This window comes from Ochotona curzoniae, unplaced genomic scaffold, assembly GCF_017591425.1.
Source record: "Ochotona curzoniae isolate NIBS_2020 unplaced genomic scaffold, NIBS_Ocur_1.0 contig_3819, whole genome shotgun sequence".
Taxonomy (NCBI): Eukaryota; Metazoa; Chordata; class Mammalia; order Lagomorpha; family Ochotonidae; genus Ochotona; species Ochotona curzoniae.
Window position 1 is genome coordinate 25,139,269 of NW_024466004.1, and position 14,603 is coordinate 25,153,871.

Sequence of the window (14,603 nt, forward strand, 5' to 3'; positions counted from 1 at the left end):
TGCTCGTTATTCTTCCTTAAGACAAGAACATTTATCCTTTGCTGTGTCAAAGGACTCCTGATCACTTCCAACCCCCAAAATAAAAAAGTTTGTATGCTCTTAAATCCATCTCCAAAAATATCCTTACGATTTCTTTTGAAAAAATTCTAGTCTGAAATTGAATGTTTTAGAAATTTGCCAATAGAAGACATGGTGCTCTCAAAGGAATTTTATGCTGTATATACAAATTCAGAATGGAATTGCTTAATTTGCAAAATGCAATGCAACTGGTTCTTCCCCAAGATTTATCAGTGATGAGTCACTTATTTTTATTGCATCGGAAATCAAATTTAGTGTTGTAATCATAACGTGATACACCGAGTTTAGGATAATTCTTGGGGCATTCAGGATGTGTCTGTTTGGGGACACTGTGTCCTTTGAGATATCTTCTAAGCACTTTAATCTTCTTCAAGAAAGGGATTATTTTTTTCTTTCAACTTATGAGGAAAATTGCTCCATAAAATAAAAAGACCCACAACAATTGTTTTAATTGCCTCAGTGTTATAGAAACACAGTAGGCATATTGGATAAATACTTAGACTATCCTTTTATGCCCCGTTGTTGGCATTTTTCATGTAAAATGTCTTAATAATTTTTAAGTTGACAATTTGTGGCTTTTTATGCATAAGGTATCTAAGGTATTATAATCTTAATGCAATGTAGAATATTTAAATAGATCACTACATGTACTTGATATTTTGTAAAGAGAACATTTAAAACTACTTATTGTCTTAGCAAATTTTGACTGTTATATGCTATTATAAATAATATGTAATATGCATTATGATAAATCTAATAGATATGTTTCTGCTACATGAAATGAGAAAATAATTTAATTGGCTACAAGATAGAACTTTTCTGATAAATTTGATTTTTTGTGAGGGTACATTTTTATTGCAGATATAGTTTAAGGAATTAAGTTTTCAATTTTGCTGGTTTTCTGTTCAATTGAATAGCAGCTTCTCATTTATTTGATAGCTTTAGCTGAATCTGTATTTTACCTAAGTGTTTAGGACAGTTAAACTCTAGTCAACAATCAAGGAGATTGTGTTTTGATTTGATCCAAGTAACCAATAAAGGGACTGAAAAAGGCAGGGGGATAGGGAATTGTCTTTAAATTATTTTGCCATATATTGATAGCTTTCCTCATAAGTCTTGCAGAGATCAAAAAAGATCCATAATGTCATCTGGTAGGTCTAGGGTAAATTGTTTTAAATCCTTTATAGCTTAAAGAATGTATGAGCAGATCTTCAAAAATTAATAGAAAATGGAGCCAGTAACATGCTACCTGTGACTGCTGGCATCCCATATGGGCACCAATTCTTATCCCAGTTGCTCCATTTCCAGTACACTCCTTGCTAATGGTATGGGAAAGCAGCAGGAGTTGGTCCTGATGCTTGGGCCCCTGCACCCATGTGAAAAACATGGATGAAACTTCAGGCCTTGGCCAGGCCCAGTATTAGCTATTGTAGCAATATGCAAAGTGAAGACATGGATAAGAGATCTCACTGTCTCTATCTCTCCTTATCTCTCAGTAACTATTTTAAATAAATAAATAAATAAGTTTTCTCTAATCATGTTTATGAATGATCTTTAAAATATATGAATTTCAAGTCTACTAACAATACCTGTTAGCCTTGATGTGAGGAGAAATGTATCCTAAACCCCTGTTTGTGGGAGTGTAGGTTAGTGTAGCCACTATCAAAGTCAGTATGGAGAGTTCTCAGACAACTGAAAATAATCTACCACATGACTCAGCTATTCCACTCCTTGGAATATACACAAAAGAAATGAAATTTGCATATGAGAAAGAGACTTGCAATCCTATATTTACAACAACACAAACTACAATAACGAAGACATAGAAACAACCCAAATGCTCGTGAAGAGAGCAATAATGAAACCATGGTACATCTACTCCATGGAATATTACTCGGCCATTTAAATAATCACATTCTACCATTTAGAACCAAGTGGTCCAAACTAGAGGTGATTATGTTCAGTGAAACAAGCCAATCCCAAAAGGATAAGTATCATATGTTGTGTTTGAAATAAGGCAACCTTCATGTAAAATAAAAAACAAACAGATATATAGGTAAGTGTATATATATATTGTCATAGATAAATTGTATAATGAAGACTAGCATAACAGGAAGTGCAAAAATGTTGCAGTATGCATTTTTAGTCCCGAGTAACAGGAAGAGTACCAATGAAACAGTTAAATACACCTAAATAAAAATGGAAGCCTCCTTTCTCAGCTTTTCTAATAAATCTTGCTTTAAAACTAAAAAAAAAAAAGTATACTATGCATCTGTACTCCCATGTTAAAGGAGGACTCCCAATCAAATTGCTAAATATACCTTCACAATGTGATACTGTATTTCCTACCATGTCTGTTCCTCAATGCCATGACACACATAGATAGCAGAAAGTTCGACTTGTGACTGTTGCTAAAGAACTATAGTATTGTAATAATATCGAGGAAAGGGGGGGAGTGGGGAGGGCAGAAAGACAGGTAGAGGGGGGTATCATTATACCTACAAAACGCTGTCGTGGAAAATAATAAATAAAATTTAGGAAATATGAATTTCAAAACTTTTTATACCATAATAAAGTTATCATTAATTCCAATTTTCCATAAACTTTTTAAAATACTCACATAAATTGATGATTTGAAAATTAGCATTTAAATTCTCAGCCTACTTTGTCATACATCTTTATACAGTGGTTTTATTGATGACACCATCTTAATTTAAAAATGCATTATTGGGCCTGGCGGCGTGGCCTAGCAGCTAAAGTCCTAGCCCTGAATGCGCCAGGATCCCATATTGGTGCCGGTTCTAATCCCAGCAGCTCCACTTCCCACCCAGCTCCCTACTTGTGGCCTGGGAAAGCAGTCGAGGACAGCCCAAAGCCTTGGGACACTGCACCCATGTGGGCGACCTGGAAGAAGGTCCTGGATCCTGGCTTCAGATTGGCATAGCATCGGCTGTTGCGCTCACTTGGGGAGTGAATCATCGGATAGAAGATCTTCCTCTCTGTCTCTCCTCTCTGTATATCCGCCTTTCCAATAAAAACATAATAAAAAAATACATTATTAAGAGAGTAGACTATTAATGATCTCATCACAAAAAGTAAATAAAATATGTGAAGTGATTCATATGCTTCATTATTCACATTTAGTGATTCACATCATGCATATGTATCAGGACCTGAGGGCCCTACACTCATGGGGAGACACAGGAGAAGCTCTTGGCTCCTGTCTTCACATCAGCTCAGCTCTGGCTGTTGAAACCATGTGGGGAGTGGCCCAACATCTTGAACCAGACAATGGACGATCTTTCTTTGCTCCTTTTCTCTCTGTAATCTGCCTTTCAAATAAAATAAATGAATCTTGAAAAAGTATATTGTTTAAACAATTAAAGAAATGAAAATAAGTGAAGTTAGTAACCATAGCATTCAACATCCATAATTTTGTGACATCCAGTATCCTGTTTCCTTCAACATTCAGTTTAAAAATCATGTTTAAGCTTAATATGTCAAATAATGTGCCAAACAATACTCAGTCTTCTGTTGATAATGGATATGTGTAATGGCTGTAAAGAGCTTTAAAAAGTAAAATTTCTCTAGTAGGATTCAGTAATATATAAACAATTTAATTTGAATCTAAGCCAGAATGCAGTAATATGTTTTCATAACTAATATTGTTAAATTCTTAATTTTTATCCTAAATTACAAATTCCTTTACAATGAAGTTGACTTATGAGAACCCTAACGATGGCTCACTTAGGCTTTCCTATTGTTATAATTTTTGGAGATTTCCCATTACAACTTTTCATTTAAATGTTCCATGAAACATTTGAAACTTTACTGTAGAAAAATGAAACACTACATAAAAATTTGTATATACGTTCCTAATTGAAAAATGAACATATGTAAAAGTGCCTAAAGTATTCATATATAATATATGTTGACACATTATCAAAAATATAATTTGTTTTTTTAATGAAAGTAAAATATTTATAGCTATATTACATTAAACGTACATATATTTTTTTCAATTTGGAGAGGGATTTTTAGGGGTTATTTATTAGTATTAACCTATTTGATGAACGTTTATGTACATGATATTGTTTCTGTGATAATGGCATTAATGATACTTCATTATTTGATTATGATGATTCTGTACCCAACAACAATGAGATGTTGTTTTTTATGTCTTTTCGGTGGTCCATCAAATCCATGATAATTTTTTTCAAAGATAGTAATCAGACGAAAATACATAAAATCTATTCTGAACACAAAATTTGAATTTAAATGAAAATTTAAGACTTTTACATGCATTAAAATATTTAGCTAAAGTTACATTACAAATTCTAACTTTTGGAAACTTGGCCTAAACAGCCAGTCAGGCAATCAGGCAATAACTGCTGGTAGAATATCCTCTGTAAAATATTATATATCTATTGTGTTATTGACCCTACCTGTGATTCTTGCTAAAGGCATCAATACCTAGGCTAAATTAAAGAATCTGTAACCTTGTTGAAAAGCATTGCTGGTAATCAAATCTCTATTTTGTTCCTCTGACAAGCATAATATGAAAGCTTCATTTTTAATATAGTTTAGTAATATAGGTTTAGCTTACTCTTTTTGGATTATAGTGAAAAGTAAAGCAAGATCAGTTGATAATCTGATTTTTGTTTTTAATAGTGGCCAGCATTCAGAAGCTTCCTGCAGCATCTGTTTTAACAGACATCAACTTTCCAATGAAAGGACGTAAGGGGATGGTTGACTGGGCAAGAAATTCAGAAGACAGAGTAGTCATTCCAAAAAGCATTTTCACTCCTGTATCATCAAAAGGTAAAAGTGGATAATAAAGTGAGCATTGAACAAAGCATTTCTGGTACATTATTTAATGAGTTGACGTACATGTCTTACAACTAATTACTATAAAACATCCTAAAATTATAATTCTCAACAAATTTTATAAATATGAAACTTATAATTTTTTTGGTCTAAATTTACTGACAGAAAAGATCTTTTAAAGTGGGAAAAATGTAAGTGCAAATTATTGACCTGAGCTTATCATGGTCAGGTTTTAATATTTAGCCTTACTCCAGCAGCTAACATGGAGATTAATATTTTAACTTCAGGTATTGAAATGTTATATGTTTCATGGAAAGTTATTTGTATTTCTGTACAATATTAAAAATTATTTGGGTTTGAAAGTATTATTGTGATCTGCCAAAGACATATTGTGTTAAAAACATCATAAGTTAACCTGTAAAATTTAAGGCTATTTTTAGAAGTAGTATTGTATCCTTATTGTCACTTTGGAGATTTTGACCCTTGAACTCAAATGTTCTAAAAGAGAATTGGCTCTTTTTTCCTATATTAGGAATTTAAACTCTCTAAATGTAACTAAAATGTAGCACTGTCTCAATCTGTTTAGGGAAAGTTTGCTTCATGATGTAAAAGCACCAAAAATACTTCTTACAGAAATATCGTCTAATGCATACAATAGGGTACATACATGCATACATGTTCAATATATGTTCTTTTTTTTCCATCAGAAGGTACAAGAATACTCTTGTGATTAATGTATAAAATTTTGTAAAATATCCTGTTTTTCTTCTTGTGTTACTAACATTTTCATGTTATTCTTTTTAGAAATAGATGATTCATCAGTATTTGTTCTTGGAGCCGTCCTGTACAAAAATTTAGATCTAATTTTGCCCACTTTGAGGTAAGCTACAAAGTAATAAGCTGCTGTAATCTTTGAAATTATTCTAACATGTGATTATAGCTCATTCTATGAAAATAGTCAAATAAACTTTGGTAATACAAAGGGCTTTTCTTAAATGGGATGGAAAATACCAATTTAATGAACAAGTCATTAGCATATTTTGCATTTGGAAACAACTAGAAAAGCCAATTTTGCTGTCTGATTTTAGCCCTGAGATTGTTTTGTAGCTAATCATGACTTGCCTTAAGACTAGAAAAAATTTAATTCTCCTTAATAGGATGGGTCATTGAAAATTAATGTCTTTTTCCTTTATTTGTACTTAATGATACTCTTCATCAACATTAAATGAAATTACAGAAGTGTCATGATGACTGGAAAAGCATGGCTTTGTTTTTCGTTTGCACAGATCTCAATTTGTTTGGAAATAAATTTTCAATTACAATTACATTAAGAAAAAATGCTGTTGTTCAATTAGAGGACTATTTTTGGAAGAGATTTGTTAATTTCTTTCTTCCTGAACATGAAATATCAATTACCAATAGTTATTCCATCAAAATTAATTTATTTTTCTCTGTTGCCTTATCTGCTTTGCCAAATTGCTCAGAAAATATCATTCACTTTCATTTGGATAGGGATGTTATCACTCATGATGATTTGTTTCTTCAATGCTACACCATTTCAGAGGATTTAAGCCAAGCTGCATTTTTGCAACATACGGCCGCTGTTGCACTTGTCTTTTTCTTGTGCCACCGTAAACAAAACTTTTAGTGTTTACAGCTGAGAATGATGTGTACTGTTTACACCTGGGACACAGCAAATAGCTTAATAAATAAAAATAATTAGAGTTCAGTCAAATAAAAACTGATATCCAAGGAAGCAGTAGTGGACAGTTGTGATTCTTTGAAGAAAATATTTTAACATGAAGCACAATTACTAATGTAAGTGTGATGTTTTTATTGATGCAATGTAGTTCTTTGTCAGGTGCAGACACTCATTGAAAGCTAAGTTTCTCCTTTCTCCTCTATGTTGAATTCAGGCTGTTAGAATTTGGATAGATTTGAGTTCATCTTGGTTTTACTAATAAACAACTTTCAAAAATACTAAATATATCTTCAGTTTTTCCACTGGTTTTATGAAAATAAATTGGTATGTTTCAGAAAAAAAAATAATTTATGGTTACACTGCCACTCTGCATTTGATGTGTTTTGGAGGAGAGTTATGCTGAAGCTGGAAGTTCTCAGATATCAAAGTCAGTTATTTCTACAAAATGCTTACTTAGTAAAAGTTGTCTTCTAAGAATCTTGGAGTCAACACTATCTTAAAATTAGGGATCTGTGTTTTAATTTCAAGGTAACAGGAAGAAAGTTTTATAAACCTGACTGATCACTCAGCAATTGCCTAGCTTCAACTTTAAAACAAAATCACAGGGTCATGGCATAATAGCCTGTGGCTAAATCCTTGTCTTACATGCACCAGGATCCCAAGTGGCAGCTCTACTTGCCATCCAGCTCCCTGCTTGTGGCCTGGGAAAACAGCAGAGGATAACCCAAAGCCTTGAGATCCTGTATCCACATGTGAGACCCAGACGAAGCTCCTGGTTCCTGGCTTTGGATCAACTTAACTCCAGCCATTCCTGGAGAAGTGAACCAGCAGATGGAAGATCTTTATCTCTGTACCTCCCTCTCTCTGTACATCTAACTTTCCACTAAAAAGAACCAATCTTTAAAGAGTTTAAGAAGACAAAAGTAAAAATACATTCTTGTGCAACATTCCCCCTGTTTTCCCCAAGGAGTTACAATGAACACAGTAAGATATTCAGTGCAAAACTGCTTTAGATTGTTAATCAGGTTGCCCCTTAGCCTAGCAAAGCTGCAGTGTACTTAATTCTGCATAATATCATAGAAACTTACGTACACAAAAAGTCAGTTCATTCCATGCTTCATTAGAAGAAAACCTGTGTTCTTGGGGGAATTTTTAGTTTATTTAGGGTTAATGCACTTTCTTTGTTAAAGAAAAAATGTTGAATGTTTCAGTATTATTTTTAAATCATGAGAGAAGCATGACTGATGTATAGATTGACTGTGGGTGACTTGATATAACACAAAGCCTGGAAGAGTAGCTCATCTGATGCCTATTGATACAAATGAATTGAGAAATGCATGTGGACTAGTTAATGATTTTTTACAAATATGAGAAAATTGAACTTAAATTTTCTTCCTTCCTAAGATTTATTCGTGTACTTGAAAATCAGAGAGAGTGAAAAGAGTTCACACCTCACATGGTCACAATGGCCAGCACTGAGCCAGGCCAACCCGAGCCAGGAGCTTCATCCCGGTCTCCCTCATAGGTGATAGGGGCCCAACCGCTTACTGTGACTCTTTCAAGGCCAGTAGCAAGACAAATCCCAAGTAGAGCATCCAGGACTCAAATCCTATTCTTTAGGTTGAAATCTTTAGTGAAATTTGTATAGAAATTATGAATATGAAACTAGTTCATAGTAGCAGGAATATAAGTGTTAATGTTCTGGAAATAACAATTATTTATATTTAAAAGAGACAAAAGGGAGGATTTTGAATGTTCTCAACAAAAAATCTTAATATTTTGTAATTAATGTTTTAATTAACCTTAATTAACCTTTAATTAACCTAACTCACAACAAGTGAGTTATTAGCTGGCATAAAGAATTTTCAAGCAACTGTTAATATGTACACATTCTTCTACTTTCTGTCTGCCAAATAATTCATTAAATGACCATCAGAAATCTGTAATTCAAAATAATGAAAACAGAAAGCTCAGGATAAAATGTTTAAGTACTCTTAAAAATGATGTACAAATATTTATGTCTTACTTTCTTTCTTATTTTTAGTATTAAGACAATGCGGCCAGTGAATACTGTCAGGCTCGTTTTTGCAGATTTTTCCAGAAATTTTTCCAAGGGCATAGAATATCCCACTCAGAGTGCCTGTGTTTGAGGCTCAGCTCCAAATTCCAGCTTCCTACCACTGTGGTACAGCTGGGAGAACACGACTTCAGTCGTTGGGTCCCTATCGCCTGTGTGGAATACCCAGATAATTTTCCAGCTCTTAGCTGCAGACTGACACAGCCTCAGATGTTGGGAGGATCTGTGTGGTAAACTGCCAACCAAAGGGAAATTCTCTGTCCTGCCTTTTGTGAGCATCTGAGGAGTCAACCCATGAACGAAAAATCTCTTTGTTGCTCCCTCTCTCGGTGACTCGTTCAAATAAATCAATAAATTTTAAGAACTGAGCCTCTTAACAAATAAGGATGATTCTTTCACACTCAGCAAGTATTTACCGAAAAGCAAGCTTGCTAATGGCACTATATTGCTGCTTTTAGAGTTCCTCCATTGTCAAAATGCCCAGAGCAGCCATGAATAAATAGCAGAGGGTGGAGGACATTTTTCTGGGATAACTGTCCTATCATTTAATGTATCCTATGTAAGCTATCTTTAAAAATAAGATATGCAGAAGCTTAGTGATATACTTCAAATATATTTTAGGAACAGGAATGAAATATATATATCTATTGGTTCATAATTTTGTGTTCACAGAATGCAAAAGAATTATTATCTTATGTTAATTATTTACAAATGTTACCAGAATATTTTCCTCAATAATCATTTTATTGATTGATAAAATATTTGGAGAAAGTGTATCATATCATTCATAACAAGAATGATGTCAGATTTTCAGTTTGTCAGAAATTTTATATTTCAGTGTCATCATTTTCAAATGCACACTGCAATATTTTCCTTATGGGGGCTATGAAGGAGGACTTTATATGTTTCAAGTTAATGCAATGATCTTAGTTCACAAATACATGAATAATTTGAATATTTGCTTTCTTATTTAGATACTACCCTTCTTTTGTTAAGATACATGCATTTATTTTTGTTCAAGCCTCAACATTCATTTATTGCTTGCTTTTTCCTTTTGAATTTAAATATTCAAATTATCCCTTTATTTGACAGAAGCATACCCTACATTTAACCAAACTAAATAGGTGCTATTCTCAGCCTCTCCCTTTATTCCTCAGAATAATTTCTTACATTTAAAACCACAGAACGATAGGATACAAATGCTGCAAGTCATTTTAAAATGGTGTCATCTTGAGCCTCATGTTTTTAGATATCTAAGCTCCTTCTGCTTAAATGACCTGCCCAAGATTATCTATCTAATATATTAATCAAGCTCAAGTCTTCTGTCTTCCAAAATAAGATTCTTTCTCTTTATCTGTCTCCTTCTGTGCTGTAATATTGATTCTTCAAGCAATATGAACCACAGATAGCAATGCAAACTGCTATATGTGTGAATATAAAAAGTTCAGAAGGGAGGTGGTTCTGTGTTTAAAAGTCTTAGGGAACTTTAGCTAGATTCTATGGCCCCCAAACTAGGTTTCCAATACCCAGGCTTGAGTGTGTCGCTCCTCCCAATGCTCCAAATTACTTATATGTTTGATAGAAGAAGACTGGACAGCTGAGGCCATGGGAACCTCTAAGGTAGATGAAACACACAGATCCCAGTTACATTCAAAAACTCACCAACACCTGCAGCCTGACTAGTGCACAATTTCTTCTGAGATTGATTTGGTGATTACAAGAAACTCTAAAAATATACTGTCATTGATATATCAATTCTACTTCTAATAATGTTTCATAAGGAAATTGTCTCTAAAGAAATTAGAAAGTAGGGCCTCATGCCTGGTGCAATGACTCACTTGCTAAATCCTCGCCTTGTATGCCAGGACACCATATGGGTGCCAGTTCATGTCCCAGCTTCACCACTTTCTATCCAGCTTCCTGTTTGTGGCATAGGAAAGCAGTAGAGAATGGCCCAAAGCCTTGGACCCTGTACCCTAGTGGAACACCCAGAAGAAGCTCCAGGCTCCTGTCCTCAGATCAGCCCAGTTCCGGCCATTGCAGCTACTTGGGGAGTGAACCAGCAGATGGAGAATCATTCTCTCTATATCTGCTTCATTCTATATATCTGCCTTTTCAATAAATAAATACATTAAAATAGTAAAATATACCAAAGCATAAGTACACTCAAGTAAAAATTTTAAGAAACAGAAATAATTTTTATTTTATTAATGTAAGCTCCAGTTTTATAAAACACCAGTAAATTGCTAAGTATGAGATGAATCAGGGTATGACTTTTCTGGTAGAAGATATCAGAAAATGTAGTCCTGTAAAACAAAGGGAGTTAATGTAGCTATTAGTATTCAAGATGTTACAATGAATGTAGCTAAATTTTATGTAAATTACACTGTTGTATTACAATGCTAGGGAAAATACAGATGAATAAAGTATTACAAATCACCATAAGCCAATAGTAGTTAGATAATATCTTTTAAAAGATAAATTAATTTTGATGTTACAAATTCACATAACTTTCTTATTGATGCACTAACTTAAATAAAGATAAATTATGTTAATGCTTTTGAGAAAGAGTACTCATTTCGAGTCCCACTTTTATAGAATACAACAAAAATGGGAAAAGAAATGAACTAAATAACATTTTAAACAGAAAGCCAAAACAATCCCTTTTATGTGAATGTATATTAAAGGCAATGACCTGAGATGAAAGTGGTCAGTCTCTTAGAGAACATTTTCTTTAGTTCCAGCATTGCAAGTTTCAATCTTGTTTCTTTTATCTTAGAGTGCAATAAAACATAATATTTTCATGGCATTCTATGTCTTGTGATGATATCCTATCATAAAGATATTACTAATTGACATTATCTATGTGAATGAAAAATTGCCTTGGTTAGCAGTGTAAAAACTTATTACAATATTATATAGTGAAAACATTATTTACACAGATCTTGGCTTATTTGATCACACTGTTTATAACTGAATTTAGAAGCTGGCTTTGTTGCTTCAGTGCCAGAATCCCAGCATCCTTGGTGCTCTGCTTTCAATTCCAGGTTTTATGCTTATGGCCTGGAGAGGAAGCAGAGAATGGTTTAAGTCCTTGGGTCGTTGTATCCAGGTGGGAGACCTAGAAGAACCCCCTGGCTCTGGGCTTCAGATAGGCCAAGCATCAGCCATTGAGGTCATTTGGGGAGTGAACCAGTGGACGAAAGATCTCTGTCTGTCTCTCCTCCTTAACTCTGTCATTCAAACACAAAATAAATTTTATGAATTTTAGTGTGTTAAACATATATGAATATTTTAAAATACATTAATGTGTATATAATAATTTTTAAAAGTTAGAAATGAGGGGCCCAGCACAATAGTGTAGTGGTTAAAGTCCTTGCCTTGCACATGCCCTGGGATCCCGTATGGGCACCGGTTCTAAACCTGGCAGCTCCACTTCCTATCCAGCTCCCTACTTGTGGCCTGGGAAAGCAGTCAAGGACAGTCCAAGGCCTTGGGACCCTGCACCTGCGTGGGAGACCCGGAAGAGGCTCCTGGCTTCGGATTGGCTCAGCTCCAGCTGTTGCGGCCACTTGGGGAATGAACCATTGGACAGAAGATCTTCCTCTCTGTCTCTCCTCTCTGTATATTTGACTTTCCAATAAAAATAAATAAATCTTTAAAAAAACTAGAAATGAAAATAATCCCTGAACATACATCATTTTAATCATTTAGAGTCTATATTTTACCAGACTTAACTAGAAATTCTAATTAGTTTCAGCATTGTAAGTAACTCCAGCCCCATTTTTCCCCTGGACATTAACCAATTTAAATTTCTCAACATATCTGTTTAATATTTTGATTTTATATGAAAGGAAAAGGATAGAGTGAGAGAAAGAGCAAAACAGAGATCTCTCATTTATTAGCTACCTCAAATTCCTTTAAGATTGAGGCTGTGCTATGTAAAAGGTAGGAGTTAAGAACTCAATTTGAGTCTGCCATGTGGGTGGTTGGGCCTCAACTCTGAGTCACCGCCTGCTGTTCCCAGGTTGCAGATTGGCAGGAAGCTGTAATTGGGGGCGGAACCAAGACTAGAACCTGGCACTCTGAAAAGGTTTGTAGGTGTTCAAAGCAGTCTTAACTATTATGCCAAACACCTGCTCCTGACTTTAGTTTTAAAAGGAAACATATTTATTTAAAAGATTTCAGTGGAGGGGCTGGTTGTAGCCAGTGAAGTCACCATTTGCCATGCTGGCAGTATATATCAGAGCCCATGTTCAGGGCCCAGCTAGTCTTCCTCCCACCCAGCTTTTTGCTGATTGGCGTAGAATGGCAGCAAATGACAACTCAGTGCTCGCACCCTGCCACCCACATGGGAAGTCCATACGATGTTCCTGGCTCCTGGCTTTGGCCAAGCCATTAGAGCCATTTGTAGGGTGAAGCAACACATGGAGTATTGCTCTTGTCTCTTCCTTCCATCTCTTTGTCATCCCCCCGCCATGCCTCTTTGAAACTCTGCCTTTCAAATAAATAAAGAACTCTTAAAAAATGTTTGGATGAAATCCCTAGTTTTCCAGAAAACATGAAATCTTCCATTTTTTAACAATATTTTATTTTTGAGAATACATATTCTTAATTCATATTCTTAATTGGCATTGTATTCAAAGGCTTACTGTTACACTAAATAAAGAGCTCAGTAAATAAAAATTAAAAATATAACATTTTGGCAGGAAAATAAACAAGGACTCTAGGCAATACTCACATGACAAGATACTCAGCTTCACTCACATAATGTAATTTTTTTTAGTTTTACTTGAAGTAGAGGGGAGCTTAAAAAGTCATGCAAATTCTCATTTTTGAAACTATATGAGCAACAACTTCTTTAAGAGTTATTTACATGTTTAAAAGTCAGAGTTACAAAGAGAGGCAGAGATAGGAGAAGAAAGAGAGGGAGAGAGGGAGAGAGAGATGCTTTCTGCAGCCTCTGGGAGATTCCTGTGAAGCTGTTGGTCTTGGGCATTCGCCTGGCCTTGCCCCGGGCCTCTGCTGCAATGTGGGGAGTGAATCAGCAGATGGAAGACCTCTGCATGGCTTCCTTTTGTTGTAACTCAGAAATCACTCAGTAATTCAGTAATTCTACTTTTTATTTTTGTCAAGAATTATCAATAATCTTATCCACTGTGTTTGCATCATTTTATGCTCCTACCATCATTCAAATTAGAGCATTTATTCACATCCTTGCTATGGCTTACTTTTTAAAAAAATAGCAACCATCCTGATAGATGAGATAGCATCATATTGTGTTGTCAGTTTTCATGTCATTGATGATCAGATAATGATATGAGCATCTTTTAAAATATGTGTTGGTAACTTTGTGTCTTCTTTGGAAAAATATACGTTCAATATGTATTTTTTAGCCTGATTATTTTGTTATTGTTGATTTGTAGCTTTTATAGTTTTGTGTAAAAATTAACAACTACACGACTTATAAATATTTTAACCAATTTCATAGATTGTTGGCACTTATTTTACCTTTGATTTTTCTGTGGTTTGGTGTCATGTCTAAGTGATCGATGCCATTTCTAATATCATGAAACTTTTCACCCATTTCTTCTACAATTTCAATGGCTTTAAATCTTATGGCTAGAACTTGATTCCATTTTGAGTTGAGTTTACTATATGGCATGCTACTGTGAGTATCTGGTTTTCTAACACGATTTGTTTAGGTTATCCTTTCACCGTTGTCTAGCCTCACATCCTGGGCTCTCTATTCTGTTTCTTTGGTCTTTTATGAGTCTGTCCTTACGGCAGTACCATGAATTTTTGACTGCTATGGTTTTGTAAAATAATTTGAATCAGAACATGTTTTGTTTTCTTTCTCAACATTATTTTAACTGTTATGGTCCTTTGAGATTTTCTGAATATTTTAGTTCTGCTGTA

General features: G+C 34.5%; 1 protein-coding gene across 3 annotated transcripts in view; it reads left to right on the forward strand.

Annotated features, from left to right (window-relative positions):
- ADGRB3 (adhesion G protein-coupled receptor B3) overlaps window positions 1-14,603 on the forward strand; it is a 687,263-nt gene that overhangs the window by 358,567 nt on the left and 314,093 nt on the right. For all 3 annotated transcript variants that reach the window (XM_040983603.1, XM_040983604.1, XM_040983605.1), the window contains 2 exons: window positions 4,750-4,899; window positions 5,710-5,785. In XM_040983603.1, coding sequence (XP_040839537.1) covers window positions 4,750-4,899; window positions 5,710-5,785 — 226 coding nt within the window. The remainder of the gene's footprint in view (window positions 1-4,749; window positions 4,900-5,709; window positions 5,786-14,603) is intronic.